Raw genomic sequence first — 26,947 nt, 5'->3', positions numbered from 1 at the left:
TGAATTAAACAGACACACCTCCCTCCACGTGCACTTCTAAGGACACGTCCTGACAAACACTTCCGTATGCTGAAGGCGCTCTGCACGTGTTGTCATCAACACATATTTACACGATAATGCAATTCTTGCCTCGCCCTGAATAACTGAAACAGTTCAGCCCCCTGCAGCACACGGTGAGAGGAGTGCAGTGATAAAGCGGCTTCCGTTACAAACAACTTCCTGCTGAGACTCACCACAGAAGCACGAGCTGCCTCGTGGATCAGAGGTCTGCAAATGTAGTCGAATAATTGTAATGTGCACCTTTGCTCTGCCTGCACGCATACATTGCAAAATGACCACTGATATAGCAATTTAGAATTCACACTGTTACATTTCCACGTGTCAAAGTAATTGTACTATGTGCTCCTTTGCTCTGTTCACACGCTTACATTGCAGATTACCTACTGATAGAGCAATTTTCCCATCAACTGGAAATGTGACACCCATGTTCAGCTCAGTCTGCTCTACAAAACAGCCTTTTGGACCGTATACATCCTTAATGTACTACATCTCAGAGGTACATGTTGTACTTTATACTGTCCTACATCTCAGAGGTACATATTGTACTTTATACTGTCCTACATCTCAGAGGTACATGTTGTACTTTATACTGTCCTACATCTCAGAGGTACATATTGTACTTTATACTGTCCTACATCTCAGAGGTACATGTTGTACTTTATACTGTCCTACATCTCAGAGGTACATATTGTACTTTATACTGTACTACATCTCAGAGGTACATATTGTACTTTATACTGTACTACATCTCAGAGGTACATATTGTACTTTATACTGTACTACATCTCAGAGGTACATATTGTACTTTATACTGTACTACATCTCAGAGGTACATGTTGTACTTTATACTGTCCTACATCTCAGAGGTACATATTGTACTTTATACTGTACTACATCTCAGAGGTACATATTGTACTTTATACTGTACTACATCTCAGAGGTACATATTGTACTTTATACTGTCCTACATCTCAGAGGTACATATTGTACTTTATACTGTACTACATCTCAGAGGTACATATTGTACTTTATACTGTCCTACATCTCAGAGGTACATATTGTACTTTATACTGTACTACATCTCAGAGGTACAAGTTGTACTTTATACTGTACTACATCTCAGAGGTACATATTGTACTTTATACTGTACTAGATCTCAGAGGTACATATTGTACTTTATACTGTCCTACATCTCAGAGGTACATATTGTACTTTATACTGTCCTACATCTCAGAGGTACATATTGTACTTTATACTGTCCTACATCTCAGAGGTACATATTGTACTTTATACTGTCCTACATCTCAGAGGTACATATTGTACTTTATACTGTACTACATCTCAGAGTTACATATTGTACTTTATACTGTACTACATCTCAGAGGTACATATTGTACTTTATACTGTCCTACATCTCAGAAGTACATATTGTACTTTATACTGTACTACATCTCAGAGGTACATATTGTACTTCTTACTGTACTACATCTCAAAAGTACATATTGTACTTTTTACTGTACTACATCTCAGAGGTAATTATTGTACTTTGTACTTAGTGTGGTAAAGGATCTGAATACTTCTTACACCACTGAGTACAAGTCGCTCTTGTACTCAAGTGCAGTCCTCGAGAAAATATCCTTTAAATGTTACTTTTCTTTTGAAGAAAACGTTTGACAAAATATAACAGGTGTTTAAGTTTGAAAGAAAGGAACAGAGTGAGAGTTCCTCGTGGCTCCGCCCCGCTCAGCAGCAGCAGCAGCAGCAGCAGCAGCACGGAGGAATGTGACGGGTCTGTCGGTGCTCCAGGCCTCTCCTCTGCGGATCAAATCACAAGGTAAAGGTAAAGTGTGTTTCTGTGAGTTTAAATGAAGGTAAAGTGTGTTTCTGTGAGTTTAAATGAAGGTAAAGTGTGTTTCTGTGAGTATTAATGAAGGTAAAGTGTGTTTCTGTGAGTATTAATGAAGGTAAAGTGTGTTTCTGTGAGTTTAAATGAAGGTAAAGTGTGTTTCTGTGAGTTTAAATGAAGGTAAAGTGTGTTTCTGTGAGTATTAATGAAGGTAAAGTGTGTTTCTGTGAGTATTAATGAAGGTAAAGTGTGTTTCTGTGAGTTTAAATGAAGGTAAAGTGTGTTTCTGTGAGTATTAATGAAGGTAAAGTGTGTTGCTGTGAGTATAAATGAAGGTAAAGTGTGTTTCTGTGAGTATAAATGAAGGTAAAGTGTGTTTCTGTGAGTATTAATGAAGGTAAAGTGTGTTTCTGTGAGTATTAATGAAGGTAAAGTGTGTTTCTGTGAGTATTAATGAAGGTAAAGTGTGTTGCTGTGAGTATAAATGAAGGTAAAGTGTGTTTCTGTGAGTATAAATGAAGGTAAAGTGTGTTTCTGTGAGTATTAATGAAGGTAAAGTGTGTTTCTGTGAGTATTAATGAAGGTAAAGTGTGTTGCTGTGAGTATAAATGAAGGTAAAGTGTGTTTCTGTGAGTATAAATGAAGGTAAAGTGTGTTTCTGTGAGTATTAATGAAGGTAAAGTGTGTTTCTGTGAGTATAAATGAAGGTAAAGTGTGTTTCTGTGAGTATAAATGAAGGTAAAGTGTGTTTCTGTGACTTCTTCACATTTCCAGGCAGTGTAAATCTGTTTTTCAGTGAAAAGAGGAACAGAGAGAAACACTTCCTGGTGGTGAAACAGTTGAATCTTCTGCTGCTCAACATTTTGTAAGAGTTCAGAGCTGCTTCCGTCTCTGTTTCGTAACACAGCGATGATCGTGCATGTTTGTGAACTGAACGGATATGAGGAACTGCAGTGAGCGGTGAAAGACAAGACTGAGCATATGATCAATACAACAACAACAAAAACGCAACTCAAACTCGTTAAACTAAAAGAAGTCTGCCGGGTTTTTGCATTTAGATTCCTGAAGTTTTGTCTGAAACACAAACTGTTTCTGCTCAAACATTTCATTTAACTTAATTTATTTAACTGTTGTTGAAGCATTGAAATGATTTTTAACTTGTTTATCAACTCAAATATCTTCTGGTTTGTGATGTTATTTATTTTGTACATATTCTATGAACTTGGTCACTTTTATTCAGGAGGCCTTTGACCTCTCAATGTCTCCACTTCACTATTTAACACAAAATCAAATTACATTTAACATCTTCCTCACTATTATTCAGATCATCCTCCTCAGGTTGTACATTGTTGTTGTTTATTTTATTTTTGATTTGTCTGATTTTCTGATGGCTCATCACTGCAGCAGTCGAGTCTCAAGTCTCAGATTGAGAATGAAGGTAAAGTGTGTTTCTGTGAGTTTAAATGAAGGTAAAGTGTGTTTCTGTGAGTATAAATGAAGGTAAAGTGTGTTTCTGTGAGTATAAATGAAGGTAAAGTGTGTTTCTGTGAGTATAAATGAAGGTAAAGTGTGTTTATGTGAGTATAAATGAAGGTAAAGTGTGTTTCTGTGAGTATAAATGAAGGTAAAGTGTGTTGCTGTGAGTATAAATGAAGGTAAAGTGTGTTTCTGTGAGTATTAATGAAGGTAAAGTGTGTTTCTGTGAGTTTAAATGAAGGTAAAGTGTGTTTCTGTGAGTTTAAATGAAGGTAAAGTGTGTTTCTGTGAGTATTAATGAAGGTAAAGTGTGTTTCTGTGAGTATTAATGAAGGTAAAGTGTGTTTCTGTGAGTTTAAATGAAGGTAAAGTGTGTTTCTGTGAGTTTAAATGAAGGTAAAGTGTGTTTCTGTGAGTATTAATGAAGGTAAAGTGTGTTGCTGTGAGTATAAATGAAGGTAAAGTGTGTTTCTGTGAGTATAAATGAAGGTAAAGTGTGTTTCTGTGAGTATTAATGAAGGTAAAGTGTGTTTCTGTGAGTATTAATGAAGGTAAAGTGTGTTTCTGTGAGTATTAATGAAGGTAAAGTGTGTTGCTGTGAGTATAAATGAAGGTAAAGTGTGTTTCTGTGAGTATAAATGAAGGTAAAGTGTGTTTCTGTGAGTATTAATGAAGGTAAAGTGTGTTTCTGTGAGTATTAATGAAGGTAAAGTGTGTTGCTGTGAGTATAAATGAAGGTAAAGTGTGTTTCTGTGAGTATAAATGAAGGTAAAGTGTGTTTATGTGAGTATAAATGAAGGTAAAGTGTGTTTCTGTGAGTATAAATGAAGGTAAAGTGTGTTGCTGTGAGTATAAATGAAGGTAAAGTGTGTTTCTGTGAGTATTAATGAAGGTAAAGTGTGTTTCTGTGAGTTTAAATGAAGGTAAAGTGTGTTTCTGTGAGTTTAAATGAAGGTAAAGTGTGTTTCTGTGAGTATTAATGAAGGTAAAGTGTGTTTCTGTGAGTATTAATGAAGGTAAAGTGTGTTTCTGTGAGTTTAAATGAAGGTAAAGTGTGTTTCTGTGAGTTTAAATGAAGGTAAAGTGTGTTTCTGTGAGTATTAATGAAGGTAAAGTGTGTTGCTGTGAGTATAAATGAAGGTAAAGTGTGTTTCTGTGAGTATAAATGAAGGTAAAGTGTGTTTCTGTGAGTATTAATGAAGGTAAAGTGTGTTTCTGTGAGTATTAATGAAGGTAAAGTGTGTTTCTGTGAGTATTAATGAAGGTAAAGTGTGTTGCTGTGAGTATAAATGAAGGTAAAGTGTGTTTCTGTGAGTATAAATGAAGGTAAAGTGTGTTTCTGTGAGTATTAATGAAGGTAAAGTGTGTTTCTGTGAGTATTAATGAAGGTAAAGTGTGTTGCTGTGAGTATAAATGAAGGTAAAGTGTGTTTCTGTGAGTATAAATGAAGGTAAAGTGTGTTTCTGTGAGTATTAATGAAGGTAAAGTGTGTTTCTGTGAGTATAAATGAAGGTAAAGTGTGTTTCTGTGAGTATAAATGAAGGTAAAGTGTGTTTCTGTGACTTCTTCACATTTCCAGGCAGTGTAAATCTGTTTTTCAGTGAAAAGAGGAACAGAGAGAAACACTTCCTGGTGGTGAAACAGTTGAATCTTCTGCTGCTCAACATTTTGTAAGAGTTCAGAGCTGCTTCCGTCTCTGTTTCGTAACACAGCGATGATCGTGCATGTTTGTGAACTGAACGGATATGAGGAACTGCAGTGAGCGGTGAAAGACAAGACTGAGCATATGATCAATACAACAACAACAAAAACGCAACTCAAACTCGTTAAACTAAAAGAAGTCTGCCGGGTTTTTGCATTTAGATTCCTGAAGTTTTGTCTGAAACACAAACTGTTTCTGCTCAAACATTTCATTTAACTTAATTTATTTAACTGTTGTTGAAGCATTGAAATGATTTTTAACTTGTTTATCAACTCAAATATCTTCTGGTTTGTGATGTTATTTATTTTGTACATATTCTATGAACTTGGTCACTTTTATTCAGGAGGCCTTTGACCTCTCAATGTCTCCACTTCACTATTTAACACAAAATCAAATTACATTTAACATCTTCCTCACTATTATTCAGATCATCCTCCTCAGGTTGTACATTGTTGTTGTTTATTTTATTTTTGATTTGTCTGATTTTCTGATGGCTCATCACTGCAGCAGTCGAGTCTCAAGTCTCAGATTGAGAATGAAGGTAAAGTGTGTTTCTGTGAGTTTAAATGAAGGTAAAGTGTGTTTCTGTGAGTATAAATGAAGGTAAAATGTGTTTCTGTGAGTATAAATGAAGGTAAAGTGTGTTTCTGTGAGTATAAATGAAGGTAAAGTGTGTTTATGTGAGTATAAATGAAGGTAAAGTGTGTTTCTGTGAGTATAAATGAAGGTAAAGTGTGTTTCTGTGAGTATAAATGAAGGTAAAGTGTGTTTCTGTGAGTATTAATGAAGGTAAAGTGTGTTTCTGTGAGTATAAATGAAGGTAAAGTGTGTTTCTGTGAGTATTAATGAAGGTAAAGTGTGTTTCTGTGAGTATAAATGAAGGTAAAGTGTGTTTCTGTGAGTATAAATGAAGGTAAAGTGTGTTTCTGTGAGTATAAATGAAGGTAAAGTGTGTTTCTGTGAGTATAAATGAAGGTAAAGTGTGTTTATGTGAGTATAAATGAAGGTAAAGTGTGTTTCTGTGAGTATAAATGAAGGTAAAGTGTGTTTCTGTGAGTATAAATGAAGGTAAAGTGTGTTTCTGTGAGTATAAATGAAGGTAAAGTGTGTTTCTGTGAGTATTAATGAAGGTAAAGTGTGTTTCTGTGAGTATAAATGAAGGTAAAGTGTGTTTCTGTGAGTATAAATGAAGGTAAAGTGTGTTTCTGTGACTTCTTCACATTTCCAGGCAGTGTAAATCTGTTTTTCAGTGAAAAGAGGAACAGAGAGAAACACTTCCTGGTGGTGAAACATTTTGTAAGAGTTCAGAGCTGCTTCCGTCTCTGTTTCGTAACACAGCGATGATCGTGCATGTTTGTGAACTGAACGGATATGAGGAACTGCAGTGAGCGGTGAAAGACAAGACTGAGCATATGATCAATACAACAACAACAAAAACGCAACTCAAACTCGTTAAACTAAAAGAAGTCTGCCGGGTTTTTGCATTTAGATTCCTGAAGTTTTGTCTGAAACACAAACTGTTTCTGCTCAAACATTTCATTTAACTTAATTTATTGAACTGTTGTTGAAGCATTGAAATGATTTTAACTTGTTTATCAACTCAAATATCTTCTGGTTTGTGATGTTATTTATTTTGTACATATTCTATGAACTTGGTCACTTTTATACAGGAGGCCTTTGACCTCTCAATGTCTCCACTTCACTATTTAACACAAAATCAAATTACATTTAACATCTTCCTCACTATTATTCAGATCATCCTCCTCAGGTTGTACATTGTTGTTGTTTATTTTATTTTTGATTTGTCTGATTTTCTGATGGCTCATCACTGCAGCAGTCGAGTCTCAAGTCTCAGATTGTCTTTGAATGTATCGCAAAGAAGAAAATAGTTTGTGAAGAAAAGATAAGATATAACTTTATTAATCCAGAAGTATATTCTTTCATTAAAGATTACAGCAGAAGAAAAACAGTGGAATAAACAATAGAGTAACAATTATTAAGTGTAGAAGAAGTCATTCTGACACCTTTGGGAAAGAAGTAAAATACAAGAACAAAGGCAAGGCAAGTTTATTTGTGTAGCACATTTCAACAACAAGGTAATTCAAAGTGCTTCACATAAAACCATTAAAAGCATCAAAACACAAGGCAAAAGAAAAGGAGATTTCAAAAACAATTAAAAAACAGTGTAAGAAATAAAATGCAGGAGTAAAATGCAGAAATGCAGGAAATTGATGAATATATTAATTGAATGTGGTTCAATTAAAGGCAGCAGCAAACAGAAAAGTCTTCAATTTTGATTTAAATGAGCTGAGGGTCTCAGCAGACCTGCAGCTTTCTGGACTTTGTTCCAGATATGTGGAGCAGAACAACTGAACGCTGCTTCTCCATGTTTAGTTCTGACTCTGGGAACAGGAAGTAGACCGGTCCCAGACGACCTGAGGGGTCGGGATGGTTCACGATGTAACCAAGTGGAACTGACGGTGTAACTAGTGGGTCCGTCGTGAGTCCACCTGCTTTCTCTCCCACAACAAGCGGAGCCGTATGGTGAGGCCGCATACGTTGCGTCAGTAGCGCAGTGTCGGAGAGGCGTCAGTTACGGAGGGGACAGCGTGTGTTTGGGGGATGGCTGTTTCAGGTATATTCATTTTATGTATTTCATGTGCTGGGGAAATTCAGTATAATTAAGGGATATGTAAAGGTGTATTTGTGTTATTTTAGAGTTTCCTGAGCAGTGCACCCAACGGTAGCTGGGGGGGAATCCAAGTGGGGGTGGCTGGGTTGCTGAACAGGTGGGTGGAAGGATAATCTTTTGGGTTGGTTTTCTGGTTATTGGCAGTTATTGGTGAGTACTTATGTTTTTGTTTTCATTTCTTTTCTAGTTAGTGGGACGCTGCCTTGGTCTTTTTGTTTTGTTTATTTGGCTTTAAATTGTTTATCTATCTTATCGCCTGGTCTGTGGACTCCTCCTGCCTGCTAACCCAGCTGTCACTGGTTACTCCACATAGGTTGGACCAATAAAGCATTTATATTTTTATAACACTGCTTCCTGTGTGTATGTGCCTTTACGGTGTTGTGAACCGGATCTCTGTGGTAACTAGGTGCTACAATAAGGTAGCAGCAGATCAGAGATGTATTTTGGCCCTAAACCATTCAGTGCTTTGTAAACCAGCAGCAGGATTTTAAAGTCAATTCTTTGTTGGACAGGAAGCCAGTGCAAAGATTAAATGCAAGAGTAAAAATACAAAGTGCATCAGAAGTGATACTAACAGCAGTAACTAATGGAAACTAAAATAGAGAAGTCAGACTGAGCGAGATATTCAGAAAGTTATGTTGCTCATCGAAAGAAAAACAGCCAGTTCAGACACTCACAGACCTTCATCATCATCAACATGTTTAAAGATATTTATGCATTCAAACAAAACTAAAACTGAAGCTGAGTTCAGTTTCTGCAGACTGAAAGTCAGGAAATGAGTTTGGAAACTGATGTTTGAATGTTGTGAAAAAACACTGAATGATTCTTTACAAGTTGTTTTTAACGCTGAGGCGTCTCTGCTGGTCCCGTCTCTGCTGGTCCCGTCTCTGCTGGTTCTGACTCTGCTGGTCCAGACTCTGCTGGTCCTGACTCTGCTGGTCCTGACTCAGTTGGTCCTGACTCAGTTGGTCCCGACTCTGCTGGTTCTGACTCTGCTGGTCCTGACTCAGCTGTTTCTATCTTTGCTGGTCTTGAACATGATGCATACTGCTGATCCATTGATATGCATGTATATTCACATGAAAATGTCGCTGTGGATATTGACACAGATTTCAATATGTTCTAATCATTATTAGTAGTCGGGTGAGATCAATAACAAGACTAATAAATACATAAAGATTTGATCAACAGATACATTTCTCCAGAGAATAATATCCTCACATCCACCGTGTGAATAAAAGATTAAAGTCATATCTTCAATGACACTGCTCCAGGATCAGATCCAACATCCAGAGTGGTAGGCTGACATCTACCACCTCTGATAGGCTGACATCTACCACCTCTGATAGGCTGACATCTACCACCTCTGATAGGCTGACATCTACCACCTCTGACAGGCTGACATCTACCACCTCTGATAGGCTGACATCTACCACCTGTTGGACAGGTTTTGACGTTTCACTGGTTTTATTTTAGACTTGGACTCTGAAGTGATGAGGGTGTGACGGCGTCCTCAGATCAAATGGACACAGACACCAGGACTGACAGGAGGACATGAGCAGCTTCTTCTCTCCAGTGTTTCCTCCACACATGAAGGTGCAACGTGTCTGTAAACTGACCTGAAGTGAGTTCAGCAGGTGAGAATCCTACCAGAGGAATCTGTACATGTTTGATCATCAGGATCACTTTGATCTCTTTGTGTTGTTTCTCTGTTTAACTGAGAATAGAACGATGTTTCTAAAGATAGATTTGTTATCTGCAGTAGAACTTCTCTCTGAGATAAAGAACAATGAGTTTTAGAAATATAATGTTCATGTTTCTCAAGTAGTTTCAACAGAAGTTTGTAATCTGAGTGTCTGAACTGGTCTGACAGGTTGGATCAAGCTGAGTTTTTTTTAACTGTTAACACTCTGAATGTTCACAACACAACCATCTTAACAACCCTGACACACACTTGGTTTCACTAGTGGAGTCCTGTTTGCTCACTTCATGTCTCAACTGTCCCAGAGGACAGAACCCGTCCTCGAGGACCTGTGTGTGTGATGGTGTCGTAACAGTGGAAATGCTATAATAACCTGTAACATGTATGTAATAGACTGTAAATAAGTCACAGCATGTTAGCCGTCTTATGATCCTCCTGTTATACCTCAGAAAACATCCACAGGCCTGTAATTAATCCTCACATGTGCATTACGCAATCAAGCAACCTCCTTCATGCTCTCCTGAGAGAAACTCATTCCTATAAGCATCACTTCCTGTCACAGACCCTCTGCAGCACGCTCTATGTCAAACCCCTCTGGTGCTAACCACAGCTATTTACTGACAGTCCCTCTGAACCTCTGCTACCTCCTGCTCCTGACTATCAGCCGGTTCATTTGGGACTTTTAAACATCACATCTCTAAATAATGACTCGTTTTTATCTCAGTTTTACTTCATTTGAACATCTTGATTTGATGGTAAACTCTAAAGATCCAGTGATCACTTTAATAATCTACAGACTGTCCAGGCCTAACAGTGTTGTTATCAGAGTTACTGTCCCATGTTACATCAGCTGCTGTCACTTATTGTCTGATGAACAGCAGGACAACCTGGACTATCTCTGAAACCACAGGCACCACTTTCTTCTGTCACTCATCAAGTGTGTTTCTGTCTCATTCCATTGATTGAACTAAACTAGCAAAAGCTTCAATGCGTTTTAATTCAGTGTTCTATGTCTCATCTTGAACTCTTCAGTATTTGTTGTAATTAAAATAAATAATCAGATGTGAGCATTCTGACTGCATCAAACACTTTAACTCTTTGAGCGCTGCAGCGCGGTGGTAAAGCCCCCTGAGGTGAACTTGTGCTCTGTGACTTTGAGCTCCATCATTTCAATAGACTGAACACGATGCACACTGCTGATCCATTGATCTGCATGTAGAGCGCGTGTCTGAGAGCTTCATGTCATGTCTTTACTGACACTGCTCCAGGATCAGATCCAACATCCAGAGTGTCTCCAGTGTCTCATGTGAGCTGCACTTTGTATCTGAAACAGGAGCACTGAGTTTGATCCGAGTCCTTCAGTTTGATGGTCTGTTGGTGATAACATGAGATGTTCACGTGTTTCTTCTGCTTCTTCATCGTCATGTGATCTTCTGCTTATTTGACGGCTTCACACTGATTCTTTTGACTGTAAACTTTTAGAAGCTGCTGCTCAGAAATGTTACAACATGTAGGTTATAAATCAATATAGAAGAATGTGATTGAGGAACATGTTTCACCAAATCTTCATTCACAATAACACTTTTATAGATAAATACATGTAAACGTCACATTGTGTCTCATCAGTGAGACGTGCATGTGATCCAAGTTGCTGCTGCTTCATTGAATCTTTCTGAACTGAGCTGATCTTCATCTCTTTAGATGGTTAGTTAGCATCATCTAGTGGACAGAGAGGAGAACTACATCAGCTCACCTGTGATGTGTCTGATTGGCTCGCTGTGAGGACGTGTTATAAAGGAAAGGAAGGACTCAGTGAACACTTGATTTGATTTAAGAAAGCATAACACAGATTACAATAACCGTCTCCAACACTCAACAACACAACATGAGTCAGCTGCAGGTGAGGGAGAGGAATGAGGAAATACAAACACCTCTGATAGGCTGACATCTACCACCTGTTGGACAGGTTTTGACGCACTGTCCTCACATGTGCATTACGCAATCAATCAACCTCCTTCATGCTCTCCTTTAAGTGGCTGATTGTCAGTAAATATGTACAGCATGATCATTATTCTTTCATCACATGACTTTAAAATGTAAGAATAATAGTATTTTGAAACAATGTCTTTTGTATCTTGACAGAGAGGACAGATGGAGACACCTAAAGAGGTCCTCTTGGACACTTTGCAGAAGTTAGAAGACGTCCAGTTTAAAAAATTCAAGTGGTTTTTGGAGGCGGTCATAGAAGACTTCCCAGCAATCCCAAAGAGTCGACTGGAGAATGCAGACCGGATGGACACAGTGGATCAGATGGTCAACAACTACTGCATAGACAATATTATTAAAGTGGCCCGAATAGTTTTAGTGAAGATTGGTGAGAATGATCTCGTGACGAGTTTATCAAGTTTATCTAAAGAGCTCTTGGACACTTTGGAGGCGTTAGGAGAAGTCCAGTTTAAAAAATTCAAGTGGTTTTTGCAGAAGCAAGAGTACCTAGAAGACTTCCCAACAATCCCAAAGAGTCAACTGGAGAATGCAGACCGGATGGACACAGTGGATCAGATGGTCAAGAAATACAGCAGAGACACTATGAAAGTGACCCGAATAGTTTTAGTGAAGATGCGTGAGAATGATCTCGTGAAGAGTTTATCAAGTTTATCTAAAGAGCTCTTGGACACTTTGGAGGAGTTAGGAGACGTCCAGTTTAAAGAATTCAAGTGGTTTTTGGAGGAGGTCATAGAAGACTTCCCAGCAATCCCAAAGAGTCAACTGGAGAATGCAGACCGGATGGACACAGTGGATCAGATGGTCAAGAAATACAGCAGAGACACTATGAAAGTGACCCAAATAGTTTTAGTGAAGATGCGTGAGAATGTTCTAGAGAAGAGTTTATCAAAAACCAAATCAGAACCCAAAGGTAAGTCATGGTATGAACACAAAGATCAAACTTACATCTCACAAAGACTTTAAACGTAAAACAGCGAGTTGCACTTTGGCTTTCAGAAGAAGCTACCAAACACACGTCCACCGGAGAAAATACATTGAAAATTTCAGAAAAGTCAACGAAATAAAGGCAGACAATCCTGTTTCTGTTGCCTCTAATGTTTAGAAGTAGCACACTGGTGTGACTGTAAGATGCTGTTTGGACGTCATTAATTCCCTCTGTAATGAAGTAATAAACCTTCTGGTTATTTGCGGACCACAGAGTTCATGCACACATGAAGCACAACATGTCAGTTGATGTTAAATGATACAAAGTCATTCTACAATCGTTGACCTATTCAGAGCCTTTAGTTATCAAATGAGATAAATATATTTCATTGATACAGAAATGTGTACACTTGTTAGAAATGACTCACATTCACTGAAACAACCCCTCATTGATTTTTATCTTTGTTTTATTCATCCAGATGTTCTGGAGTGTCAGCAGAAACTCAAATCCAACTTTCAAAAGAAGTTCCAGAGTGTGTTTGAGGGAATCGCTAAATTAGAAAAGAAAACCCTTCTGAATGAGATCTACACAGAGCTCTACATCACAGAGGGAGGGACTGCAGGGGTCAATGATGAACATGAGGTCAGACAGATTGAAACAGCATCCAGCAAACCAGACAGACCAGAAACAACCATCAGACAAGAAGACCTCTTTAAAGCCTCACCTGGAGGAGAGGAACCAATCAGAACAGTGATGACAAAGGGAGTGGCTGGCGTTGGGAAAACAGTCTTAACACAGAAGTTCACTCTGGACTGGGCTGAAGGCAAAGCCAACCAGGACATAGAGTTCATCTTTCCATTCACTTTCAGAGAGCTGAATGTGCTGAAACAGAAAAAGTACAGCTTGGTGGAACTTGTTCATCACTTCTTCAGTGGAACCAAAGAAGCAGGAATCTGCAGCTTTGAAAAGTTCCTGGTTCTGTTCATCTTTGACGGTCTGGATGAGTTTCGACTTCCTCTGGACTTCAACAACACTGACATCCTGACTGATGTTACAGAGTCCACCTCAGTGGATGTGCTGCTGACAAACCTCATCAGGGGGAAACTGCTTCCCTCTGCTCGCCTCTGGATAACCACACGACCTGCAGCAGCCAATCAGATCCCGACTGAGTGTGTTGACATGACTACAGAGGTCAGAGGGTTCACTGACCCACAGAAGGAGGAGTACTTCAGGAAGAGATTCAGTGATGAGGAGAAGGCCAGCAGGATCATCTCCCACATCAAGACCTCACGAAGCCTCCACATCATGTGCCACATCCCAGTCTTCTGCTGGATCACTGCTGGAGTTCTGAAGAAGGTGTTGAAGACCAGAGAGGGAGGAGAGCTGCCCAAGACCCTGACTGAGATGTACATCCACTTCCTGGTGGTTCAGTCCAAACGGAAGAAGGTCAAGTATGATGGAGGAGCTGAGACAGATCCACACTGGAGTCCAGAGAGCAGGAAGATGACTGAGTCTCTGGGGAAACTGGCTTTTGAACAGCTGCAGAAAGGCAAACTGATCTTCTATGAATCCGACCTGACAGAGTGTGGCATCGATATCGCAGCAGCCTCAAAGTGCTCAGGAGTGTTCACACAGATCTTTAGGGAGGAGAGTGGACTGTACCAGGACACGGTGTTCTGCTTCGTCCATCTGAGTGTTCAGGAGTTTCTGGCTGCTCTTCATGTCCATCTGACCTTCATCAACTCTGGTGTCAACCTGATGGCAAAAACACAACCAAGAACCCATTGGCCTAAAGTATTGAGAGCAAAACCTAAGCTAACACATCTCTACCAGAGTGCTGTGGACAAGGCCTTACAGAGTCCAAATGGACACCTGGACTTGTTCCTCCGCTTCCTCCTGGGTCTTTCACTGGAGACCAATCAGAAACTCCTACAAGGTCTGCTGACACAGACAGGAAGTAGCTCACAGACCAATCAGCAAACAGTCCAGTACATCAAGAAGAAGATCAGCGAGAATGTGTCTCCAGAGAAAAGCATCAATCTGTTCCACTGTCTGAATGAACTGAATGATGGTTCTCTAGTGGAGGAGATCCAACAGTCCCTGAGTTCAGGACGTCTCTCCACAGATGAACTGTCTCCTGCTCAGTGGTCAGCTCTGGTCTTCATCTTACTGTCATCACAAAAAGATCTGGACGAGTTTGACCTGAAGAAATACTCTGCTTCAGAGAAGGCTCTTCTGAGGCTGCTGCCAGTGATAAAAGCCTCCAACAAAGCTCTGTATGCGGATACACTACGGATACATTACCATTACTAAATATGTTTGATATTTGACTTTGATTAAACATTATGTTTGTGTTGATCCCTGTTCCTCCCCTAGGCTGAGTGACTGTAACCTCTCACAGAGAAGCTGTGGAGCTCTGTCCTCCATCCTCAGCTCCCAGTCCTCTAGTCTGAAAGAGCTGGACCTGAGTAACAACAACCTGCAGGACTCAGGAGTGAAGCAGCTCTCTGCTGGACTGGCGAGTCCACATTGTACACTTGAAACTCTCAGGTCAGGATCAGGTGATTTACTACAAAGATGAGGAAGTGGTCTAAGTGTCAGATCTACTAAGTTCATGGTGGTGTTACCAACATGTTACTGTGGGATAACAATGTCTGCTAGTGTCTCTGCTAATATGCTGTTACGTTCCCCTTTTTGGCATCTAAGGGATGCGGGGAGTAACGGTGTTTATTTCCCGGGGAAAGAGACTGAGCAATGATGACGGTTTAACAAAAAGAGTATTTATTGTAAAAAGGCTAGCTGCTTGCACAGCAGCAAAAGAAAACTACTTCCTGATAGAAAGAAAGCGACACTATACACACAACAGCCCACACGGCTGGAACAAAGGTGCAACACACACGCAGCTCCACCACTACGCGTTGCCCAAGGGTTGTCAGCTCACACGCACAGCCTCACTACTGTGGTCTGCCCAAGAGGTTGTTCTTCAGGAGTTCCTCTCCTCTTATCCAACGCTGATCGCGATTGTCCGCAGCCGCGTCCAATCAGCCGCTGCAGCTTGCATCCGGGACAGAGGGTGGCACTCGAGAAGACAGAGGGAAAACAGAGGGAGAGCACAAGCACAACACGGCACGTAACATATGCGTTAGGAAATAATGGTGTAAACTGAATGGTGAACTGGTCACTATCCTGCTCGGGATCAAAGTGTTGGATGACTTGTCCAACCAACATGAACATCCTTTGGCCCACCTGCTTTCAGGGAACCAGGACGGTTTAAGTCGTGCTTTTAGTTTGTTAGAGCGATCTACTACACTGGAATAACTTATTTCACTGTAATGATGATTTTAAATGTCTTTATAGTGACAGGATTTTCACAAAATGTCTGTTTACAAAAGAAGATGAAACCAAAATGAAAGCCACTCATGTTCATGATGAAAATAATGATTCATTGTGTATCGATATAAGAAACTCTGTGTGTTGTTTTGTGTGTTTGCAGTCTGTCAGACTGTGAGATCACAGAGGAAGGCTGTTCTTCTCTGGGCTCAGCTCTGAAGTCAAACCCCTCCCATCTGAGAAAACTGGATCTGAGTGGAAACAACCTGAAGGATTCAGGAGTGAAGCTGCTGAGTGGTTTTCTGGAGAGTCCACATTGTAGACTGAAGACTCTGAGGTGGGTTCACTGTCTGCTGCTAGTGCAGCACCTTCATGTTTCATCAATAACTCTATTTGATTTATCTACGTATAGATCCATGAAGTGAGACATTTCCTGGTAATATGTTCCACTTCACATCAGCTGCCTCGTTGTCTGCATGTCATCCTCTACAATCATGAAATGTACAACTTGTCTGGCTTCATCCTGCTGTTGGATGGATTACTGAACAGGCCTACCGGGCACAGGCCCAGGGGCCCAAAGTGTCAGGGGCCCCTGACCTTTACCTACTAAATGTCACGCAAAGAGACACAAAAAGACACAAACTGACTACAAAGAGACACGAAAAGTTACTTGGATATACTACACTATACTTGATAAATATACTACTTGAGACTCAATCAGGGTTCCCACGCTTGCCTTGAAAATAATTTCCATGCTACCTCCTGATTTTCCAGGTACCATATTAAGTGATGATCTATAGGCCCCTGAAGCTTTCCGCCCCCATCCGCGCCCCCCTCCCCTCACACACACAACCCCCTAGGACACCTGACTACTTACTTGATTTAAAAGATGTGCCAGTCAAGTCTACATTGTAAATGCTTAGAGATTATGTCTTATTGATAATATCAATGCATGAAATAATGCAACAAGCTGTAGATGAACAACAAACTTGTTTTGTAGACCCAGACAGCCAGAACCTCACTGCACCGACTGTCTCCTAAAAATTACGTTCCCCCAAAACTAAAATGCATTCTCAATTACGTTTGACCAAAAACATATTTTCTCCCTGATTACGTTTATGTTTGATTTATTACATTGACGTATTACAAATACGTTTCTAATCAACATTTTAACACCACCGCCGCCTCTCCTTCTCCCGATTACGCGGTCAGAATACGACCACAACACGCCGCCTGTCTCCGGCAGAAACGCGCTCATCAGGCCGAGCAACGATGAACATTACGCGGCTACAATACCTCCACAAAGGCCCGCGTGTAAAATCCGGGAGTATTTGTAACACGTCAAACACAAACGTAATCAGGGAGAAAATACGTTTGTAGTCCAACGTAATTGAGAATGAATTTTAGTTTTGGGGGAACGTAATTTTTAGGAGACAGGACTGCACCATTACATTTTTCCTCTCGCGCACCCCACTTTGGGAATCCCTGCTCTACAACATGGGATCATCCATTTCTATCTACAGTAAAAGCTGTTGACATGTAAAGGGTTTTTATAAACTCATCTTAATTCTGTGCTCAATAGTTTCATTTTATTACTATTTTACAAATCATCCAATTCAGGACAACTGTTTCAATTTCCATGTAAGTGTTAACTTTTGCTCAGTTTCGATGACTTTTCCAAACCTGGAAAATGAAAAAATAAATTCCATGTTTTCCATGTTTTCCAGGTACCGTGGGAACCCTGTCAATGTTCATCATTAAAAAAAGAAAGTTTAATTGAATCACACTTAAAGAACAAAACCTTTTTTGAATTTTTAGGAAAATAACTGCTAAAGACTTTTTTTAACATTTCTGATGCTGATTTTTTCAGAGCATTTGGTATTTTTCAACATATTTTATGAATAATATTTCATTTTCTGATCCGCTCTGAAGAATCTGGATCAATACTGATCAATGGTTTTAAATGTCTTCACAGTGACAGGATTTTCACAAAATGTCTGTTTACAAAAGAAGATGAAACCAAAATGAAAGCCACTCATGTTTATGATGAAAATAATGATTCATTGTGTATCGATATAAGAAACTCTGTGTGTTGTTTTGTGTGTTTGCAGTCTGTCATGCTGTGAGATCACAGAGGAAGGCTGTTCTTCTCTGGACTCAGCTCTGAAGTCAAACCCCTCCCATCTGAGAAAACTGGATCTGAGTGGAAACAACCTGAAGGATTCAGGAGTGAAGCTGCTGAGTGGTTTTCTGGAGAGTCCACATTGTAGACTGGAGACTCTGAGGTGGGTTCACTGTCTGCTGCTAGTGCAGCACCTTCATGTTTCATCAATAACTCTATTTGATTTATCTACGTATAGATCCATGAAGTGAGACATTTTCTGGTAATATGTTCCACTTCACATCAGCTGCCTCGTTGTCTGCATGTCATCCTCTACAATCATGAAATGTACAACTTGTCTGGCTTCATCCTGCTGTTGGATGGATTACTGAACAGGCCTACCGGGCACAGGCCCAGGGGCCCAAAGTGTCAGGGGCCCCCCTGACCTTTACCTACTAAATGTCACTCAAAGAGAACAAAAAGTGAATTGAATATACGAGACTGTACTATACTTGATGAATATACTTTATATACTATACTTGAGAGACTCAATGGTAATCATTAAAAAAATAATGTTTAATTTAATCACACTTAAAGAACCAAACCTTTTTTAATTTTAGGAAAATAACTGATGAAGTAATTTAAAAAAATAACATTTCTGATGCTGACTTTTTTCACAGCATTTTATATTTTTCAATATATTTTCTTGATAATACTAATAATAATAATTTATTTTCTGATCCGCTCTGAAGAATCTGGATCAATACTGATCAATGGTTTTAAATGTCTTTACAGTGACAGGATTTTCACAAAATGTCTGTTAACAAAAGAAGATGAAACCAAAATGAAAGCCACTCATGTTCATGATGAAAATAATGATTCATTGTGTATCGATATAAGAAACTCTGTGTGTTGTTTTGTGTGTTTGCAGTCTGTCAGACTGTGAGATCACAGAGGAAGGCTGTTCTTCTCTGGGCTCAGCTCTGAAGTCAAACCCCTCCCATCTGAGAAAACTGCATCTGAGTAGAAACAAGCTGAAGGATTCAGGAGTGAAGCTGCTGAGTGGTTTTCTGGAGAGTCCACATTGTAGACTGGAGACTCTGAGGTGGGTTCACTGTCTGCTGCTAGTGCAGCACCTTCATGTTTCATCAATAACTCTATTTGATTTGTCTACGTATAGATAGATAGAAAGACTTTATTTCAGACTCGGGGTCCATAGAAACAGATACATAAAAGTACAGACACAAACAATAAAAGTACAGAGGCCTAGCAATGCCTTATGAAGAGACAGCTGTACCAATGTCTCCACAGCTGGGACTGGCAGCGTGTGGTGCTAAACCTTATGTTGGTTAAAACAACTATGATCACATTTCAGAGTCATTCAGTCTACAGATGAATTTGTACATGAGATTTCTTGAAAGAGTTTGGAAAGTGTTGACTCGTGCAGCCACAAACATTTCACCAGCACTACTCCATCTCGCTCTCTTGAACAGTATTCTCATGGCGTCATTGTACGCTACTTGAAGTCTCTGCAAACTCTTTGTTCTGTAGTTTGACCACAAGTGTGCAGTGTAGAGTGGAGTACAATATGCTCTGAACAGAGACATCTTCACTCCATCTGTACACACACCAAACTTGCGTGAGACGGTGTTTGCTTGTGCAGACATCATACCACATTGCCTGGAAATGTCGTTATCATCGGTCATGTGTTCTGTTAAAAAATGACCAAGATATTTGACTTCACTACAGACACCAAGATTATTGTCACACAATTTGAAGTCAGGGAAGTTTAGACATTTGTCCTGTTTAGTTGGACAGATCAGGATAGCACTCTTACTGGCGTTGTGTTTGATGTCATGTTCCACACCGTACACAGTACATATAGTGAGGAGCTGCTGAAGACCAGCGCTAGAAGGACTAAAGATCACCAGATCATCTGCAGACATGATGTGATTAACCAGAGTATTACCCATCATGCACCAGGATTACAGGCTTTCAGTTGCTTGGACAGATCATCAATATACAGATGAAACAGAACTTGTCTGACACCATTGCTAACCCCAAATGGGGCTGAGACACTTTCACCCCATTTTACTTGCATAGTCTGGTGCTCATACCAGTAAGCCAGAATTCTCACAATGTATGTGGGGACACCTCTTTGGCTCCGTTTATAAAATAATTGGCTGTGATTAACACGATCAAAAGCTTTGGAGGCATCAATAAAACACATAAGAAGTGATGAGTTTTGACCTCTGTATTTGTTTACAATGTCCTTTAAGGCATATACCGGTATACACAAGTCAGTGCCATGTTTGGCTTTAAAGCCCAACTGGTTATCTGTGGAGGTGATGAAGTCCTGTATTCTGTCCAGCAGAATTCTTTCCAGGACTTTTGACAGGACGCTGGCCAAAGCAATGGGCCTGTAATTCTCTAGGCTACATACTTTACCAGCTTTGTTTTTAATGACTGGCACTGAGAGAACAGACAGCATTGAGTCTGGTAACAAGCCGTGAACCATGAAGCCAGTAAAACAAACAGCGAGGAGAGGAGCTAACCTCGGACTAGCATATTGAAGGTGTTCAGCAGTAATATGGTCTGAACCACTTGCTCTGCCTTCAGACAGTTTATTGATAGCTTGGTGCAGCTCATATGATGTAAGTGCCATTGACTCATTACTCTCAGAACTGTCCACGCTATGCAAATCACTTTTGATGCAGTTAAATAAGGTGCTATAATGCTGTCGCCATAACTCAGCAACATATAGTATAGATCCATAAAGTGATACATTTTCTGGTAATATGTTCCACTTCACATCAGCTGCCTCGTTTTACTATTAACTATTAAAGAAAGTAATATTTAAAAAAACATTTCTGATACAAACGTTTTTCAAAACATTTTGCTTTTCTTTTATATTGTTTTGTACAAAAGAAGATGAAACCAAAATGAAAGCCACTCATGTTCATGATGAAAATAATGATTCATTGTGTATCGATATAAGAAACTCTGTGTGTTGTTTTGTGTGTTTGCAGTCTGTTACGCTGTGAGATCACAGAGGAAGGCTGTTCTTCTCTGGACTCAGCTCTGAAGTCAAACCCCTCCCATCTGAGAAAACTGCATCTGAGCTTCAACAAGCTGAAGGATTCAGGAGTGAAGCTGCTGAGAGGTTTTCTGGAGAGTCCACATTGTAGACTGGAGACTCTGAGGTGGGTTCACTGTCTGCTGCTAGTGCAGCACCTTCATGTTTCATCAATAACTCTATTTGATTTATCTACGTATAGATCCATGAAGTGAGACATTTTCTGGTAAGTTTTAGGAAAATAACGATTAAAGTAATATTTAAATAAAACTATTTCTGATACTAACTTTTTTCAAAACATTTAACTTCCTACTCTACACATAATGGGGTAATGATCACTTCCAACAGTAGAATGCTTCCATACCTCCCACACAAATACCTGCAATGACCGTGATGCCATTGTCAGGTCTAAACTTGACTCATTACCTGACTTGTAATTCATTCTTGTGAACCTCCCATCATTTAAACATACAAGTTCCAAGGAGTCCATCACCTCCTCTCCTATCAATCCATTCCTATCAGTCTTATCCACTCCCCAGAGAGTGCTATGTGCATTCAAATCACCACACCAAATGACCCTTCTTCTGTCTGGTCCCTTTATTGCCTCTCATGCTTCTAATTCCAATCGTTGACACAGATTGTAGAAATTCACCTCTAACCACACTTCAACAACTACATATTCCAGGTCTTTCCCTTTTTCTGTTTCTCTGTAATGAATTCCTTTCCTAACAAAGGTAGCACATCCTCCCCATTACCCCGTTCTCTATCCCTTCTTATGCACACACATCCCTGAATCACTAAATCTGAGTTTAGTTTAAGCCATGTCTCTTCAACACATATTATATCTGGTTTATATTCTAACCCATGAAGAAAAGCTTTCAATTCTTGGCCATTTGCCAACAGACTGCTTGCATTCCACTGCAGAATTAACATCACGACTAGTCCTGTGAACGTGTTTCTTTGTTTAACTGTTCCTGTTTTTTAAGCTCTTCCTGAACAGCCATCCCAGTTATCCCATGAATATTTAGATATCTTGCTGCACTCTTTACTGTTGTTTCAATCTTCTCAGATCTCCCTTTTGCTTGGAATGTGCAGTTAAATACTTCAGCCATGAAATACACAAAGCTCTCCTTATTTACTATCAATATATTCCCATCTCCCCTTTGACTCTTTGTCACAAGTTGTTCATTTGACTGTTGAGACGGTTCCTTCCTTGATATATCTCCCCCCCCCTCCACTCTACTCTCCCTCTGAACCATCTTTGCTGCTTCTGCATATGATATGTTCATTTTCACGTTCAGCTGCTGCACTTCCACTGCCTTCTTTCTCACTTCACACCCACCATAGGCCGCACCATGTGCACCTCCGCAATTTGCACATTTGAGCTCTGTCCCGTCCTCACATTTCCCATACTCATGTTCCCCTCCACATTTTCCACACTTTTGTTTCCCTTTGCACGCTGCTGCAATATGTCCATATTTTTGCCATTTGAAACACCTCAAAGGTGGACATAAGCTCTTACATTATAACTCATATATCCCACAGTGACTATCAGGCAAGTCTTAGAGTCTGCATGTCATCCTCTACAATCATGAAATGTACAACTTGTCTGGCTTCATCCTGCTGTTGGATGGATTACTGAACAGGCCTACCGGGCACAGGCCCAGGGGCCCAAAGTGTCAGGGGCCCCCCTGACCTTTACCTACTAAATGTCACTCAAAGACACACAAAGTGAATTGAATATACGAGACTGTACTATACTTGATGAATATACTTTATATACTATACTTGAGAGACTCAATGGTAATCATTAAAAAAATAATGTTTAATTTAATCACACTTAAAGAACCAAACCTTTTTTAATTTTAGGAAAATAACTGATGAAGTAATTTAAAAAAATAACATTTCTGATGCTGACTTTTTTCACAGCATTTTATATTTTTCAATATATTTTATTGATAATACTAATAATAATAATTTATTTTCTGATCCGCTCTGAAGAATCTGGATCAATACTGATCAATGGTTTTAAATGTCTTTACAGTGACAGGATTTCCACAAAATGTCTGTTTACAAAAGAAGATGAAACCAAAGTGAAAGCCACTCATGTTCATGATGAAAATAATGATTCATTGTGTATCGATATAAGAAACTGTGTGTTGTTTTGTGTGTTTGCAGTCTGTCAGACTGTGAGATCACAGAGGAAGGCTGTTCTTCTCTGGGCTCAGCTCTGAAGTCAAACCCCTCCCATCTGAGAGAACTGTATCTGAGAGGAAACTACCTGAAGGATTCAGGAGTGAAGCTGCTGAGTGGTTTTCTGGAGAGTCCACATTGTGGACTGGAGACTCTGAGGTGGGTTCACTGTCTGCTGCTAGTGCAGCACCTTCATGTTTCATCAATAACTCTATTTGATTTATCTACGTATAGATCCATGAAGTGAGACATTTTCTGGTAATATGTTCCACTTCACATCAGCTGCCTCGTTGTCTGCATGTCATCCTCTACAATCATGAAATGTACAACTTGTCTGGCTTCATCCTGCTGTTGGATGGATTACTGAACAGGCCTACCGGCCACAGGCCCAGGGGCCCAAAGTGTCAGGGGCCCCCTGACCTTTACCTACTAAATGTCACTCAAAGAGAACAAAAAGACACAAACTGACTACAAAGAGACACTAAAAGTTACTTGGATATACTCCACTATACTTGATGAATATACTACTTGAGAGACTCAATGTTCATCATTAAAAAAAGAAAGTTTAATTGAATCACACTTAAAGAACCAAACCTTTTTTGAATTTTTAGGAAAATAACTGCTAGACTTTTTTTTAACATTTCTGATGCTGACTTTTCAGAGCATTTGATATTTTTCAATATATTTTATTAATAATTAATTTTCTGATCCGCTCTGAAGAATCTGGATCAATACTGATCAATGGTTTTAAATGTCTTTACAGTGACAGGATTTTCACAAAATGTCTGTTTACAAAAGAAGATGAAACCAAAATGAAAGCCACTCATGTTCATGATGAAAATAATGATTCATTGTGTATCGATATAAGAAACTCTGTGTGTTGTTTTGTGTGTTTGCAGTCTGTCACGCTGTGAGATCACAGAGGAAGGCTGTTCTTCTCTGGGCTCAGCTCTGAAGTCAAACCCCTCCCATCTGAGAGAACTGAATCTGAGCTTCAACAAGCTGAAGGATTCAGGAGTGAAGCTGCTGAGTGGTTTTCTGGAGAGTCCACATTGTAGACTGGAGACTCTGAGGTGGGTTCACTGTCTGCTGCTAGTGCAGCACCTTCATGTTTCATCAATAACTATTTGATTTATCTACGTATAGATCCATGAAGTGAGACATTTTCTGGTAATATGTTCCACTTCACATCAGCTGCCTCGTTGTCTGCATGTCATCCTCTACAATCATGAAATGTACAACTTGTCTGGCTTCATCCTGCTGTTGGATGGATTACTGAACAGGCCTACCGGGCACAGGCCCAGGGGCCCAAAGTGTCAGGGGCCCCCTGACCTTTACCTACTAAATGTCACTCAAAGAGACACAAAGTCTACTGTGGTAGTGGGCGTGGTCTGTGCTCGGCTGCAGGGGAGAGATCTGTGGAGTGGTTCAGGCGCCAGTGTAGCCGACTCCGTGTTACTCGCGGGTCCTCAACACACCACACCGTCTTCAGCAGTTGAGGTTTACTCAAACGTATTTTATTTACAAACTTAAACAAAACTTCACACTGCCGTGTGCGCTCTCCTGCTGCCCGGCTCCTCGGAGCGCACACAGGCCAGTGTGCATCAATCAGTCTGACTCTCGTGGGCTGGTGTTCCTCTTCCTCTGTGTCTCACCGGCCACCAGAGCTCCAGCCTGCTGCTGCTGAAGAGGAATGAGGGATAATTAGCAACCGGTTACAGCTGTGCCAATTAACCCTGGCACTGTTCCCCTGAACCACTCCCACAGATCTCTTCCCTGCAGCTGAGCACATACCACGCCCACTACACAACTACAAAGAGACACTAAAAGACTACAAAGAGACACTAAAAGACTACAAAGAGACACTAAAAGACTACAAAGAGACACTAAAAGACTACAAAGAGACACTGGAAGACTACAAAGAGACACTAAAAGACTACAAAGAGACACGAAAAGACTACGAAGAGACACTGAAAGACTACAAAGAGACACTAAAAGACTACAAAGAGACACTAAAAGACTACAAAGAGACACTAAATGACTACAAAGAGACACTAAAAGACTACAAAGAGACACTGAAAGACTACAAAGAGACACTAAAAGACTACAAAGAGACACGGAAAGACTACGAAGAGACACTGAAAGACTACAAAGAGACACTAAAAGACTACAAAGAGACACTAAACGACTACAAAGAGACACGAAAAGACTACGAAGAGACACTAAAAGACTACAAAGAGACACTAAAAGACTACAAAGAGACACTAAAAGACTACAAAGAGACACTAAAAGACTACAAAGAGACACTGAAAGACTACAAAGAGACACTAAAAGACTACAAAGAGACACTAAAAGACTAAAAAGAGACACTAAATGACTACAAAGAGACACTAAAAGACTACAAAGAGACACTAAAAGACTACAAAGAGACACTAAAAGACTACAGATAGATACTGAAAGACTACAAAGAGACACTAAAAGACTACAAAGAGACACTAAAAGACTACAGATAGACACTGAAAGACTACAAAGAGACACTAAATGACTACAAAGAGACACTAAAAGACTACAAAGAGACACTAAATGACTACAAAGAGACACTAAATGACTACAAAGAGACACTAAATGACTACAAAGAGACACTAAATGACTACAAAGAGACACTAAAAGACTACAAAGATACACTAAATGACTACAAAGAGACACTAAATGACTACAAAGAGACACTAAAAGACTACAAAGATACACTAAATGACTACAAAGAGACACTAAATGACTACAAAGAGACACTAAAAGACTACAAAGAGACACTAAAGACTACAAAGAGACACTAAAAGACTACAAAGAGACACTAAAAGACTACAAAGAGACACTAAAAGACTACAAAGAGACACTAAAAGACCACAAAGAGACACGAAAAGACCACAAAGAGACACTAAAAGACTACAAAGAGACACTAAAAGACCACAAAGAGACACGAAAAGACCACAAAGAGACACTAAAAGACTACAAAGAGACACTAAAAGACCACAAAGAGACACGAAAAGACCACAAAGAGACACTAAAAGACTACAAAGAGACACTAAAAGACCACAAAGAGACACGAAAAGACCACAAAGAGACACTAAATGACTACAAAGAGACACTAAATGACTACAAAGAGACACTGAAAGACTACAAAGAGACACTAAATGACTACAAAGAGACACTAAATGACTACAAAGAAACACTAAACGACTACAAAGAGAAACTAAAAGACTACAAAGAGACACTAAAAGACTACAAAGAGACACTAAATGACTACAAAGAGACACTAAAAGACTACAAAGAGACACTAAATGACTACAAAGAGACACTAAATGACTGTTGTTAGGGTTTTAAACAGAAGGATGCGAGGCTTCAGCAGGCTGCAGGGAGATTTCGGCTTCAAGCTTCCTACTGCACACGCGCATCAGAAAAACGGAACTGGATCCGGTTTCAAAATTAAACAATATTTAATGTACTACACAAAGTTCACTTACAAACGGAATGAACTATCAATAGTAATGTTCTCGAGAACAGAGACCACACGCACGCATCTCACTCACAGGTCTGAATCCAGGTGCTGAAAAACGAGAGCAGATGTGGTCTGAGGAATTCTCTCCAGAACAGTCTCTTATGTGCCCCGACAGTTGGAAATGTCAAACAGTCATAAAACATCTGAATGATCCTCCGTGGCGATTAGTGATTGGCTCCATTTGACTTCTGTCTCCTCCCATTATCGATACATCTTCTCTCCTCGCAAAACATCTGTCTTGACTCCACCTCTGGTCAGCTTGTCCTCCCCACTGACCACAT

At 39.8% G+C, this 26,947-nt stretch overlaps 1 protein-coding gene across 1 annotated transcript in view; it reads left to right on the top strand.

The window, feature by feature from the left end:
- Positions 1–1,809: 1,809 nt before the first annotated feature.
- The window catches only part of LOC306777930 (uncharacterized protein), a gene marked incomplete at its 3' end in the record, with an annotated part of 44,527 nt that continues 19,389 nt past the window's right edge, over positions 1,810–26,947 (top strand). The window contains exons 1-10 of the mRNA XM_079269236.1: positions 1,810–1,894; positions 9,253–9,413; positions 11,621–12,395; positions 12,889–14,686; positions 14,787–14,960; positions 15,904–16,077; positions 17,852–18,011; positions 18,825–18,938; positions 23,154–23,269; positions 24,010–24,169. Of these exons, the coding sequence (XP_079125362.1) occupies positions 11,630–12,395; positions 12,889–14,686; positions 14,787–14,960; positions 15,904–16,077; positions 17,852–18,011; positions 18,825–18,938; positions 23,154–23,269; positions 24,010–24,169 (3,462 nt within the window). The 5' untranslated portion in view covers positions 1,810–1,894; positions 9,253–9,413; positions 11,621–11,629. The remainder of the gene's footprint in view (positions 1,895–9,252; positions 9,414–11,620; positions 12,396–12,888; positions 14,687–14,786; positions 14,961–15,903; positions 16,078–17,851; positions 18,012–18,824; positions 18,939–23,153; positions 23,270–24,009; positions 24,170–26,947) is intronic.

Source organism: Melanostigma gelatinosum, assembly GCF_949748355.1.
Source record: "Melanostigma gelatinosum genome assembly, chromosome: 5".
Taxonomy (NCBI): domain Eukaryota; kingdom Metazoa; phylum Chordata; class Actinopteri; order Perciformes; family Zoarcidae; genus Melanostigma; species Melanostigma gelatinosum.
This window is presented reverse-complemented; position numbering and strand designations above follow the sequence as displayed.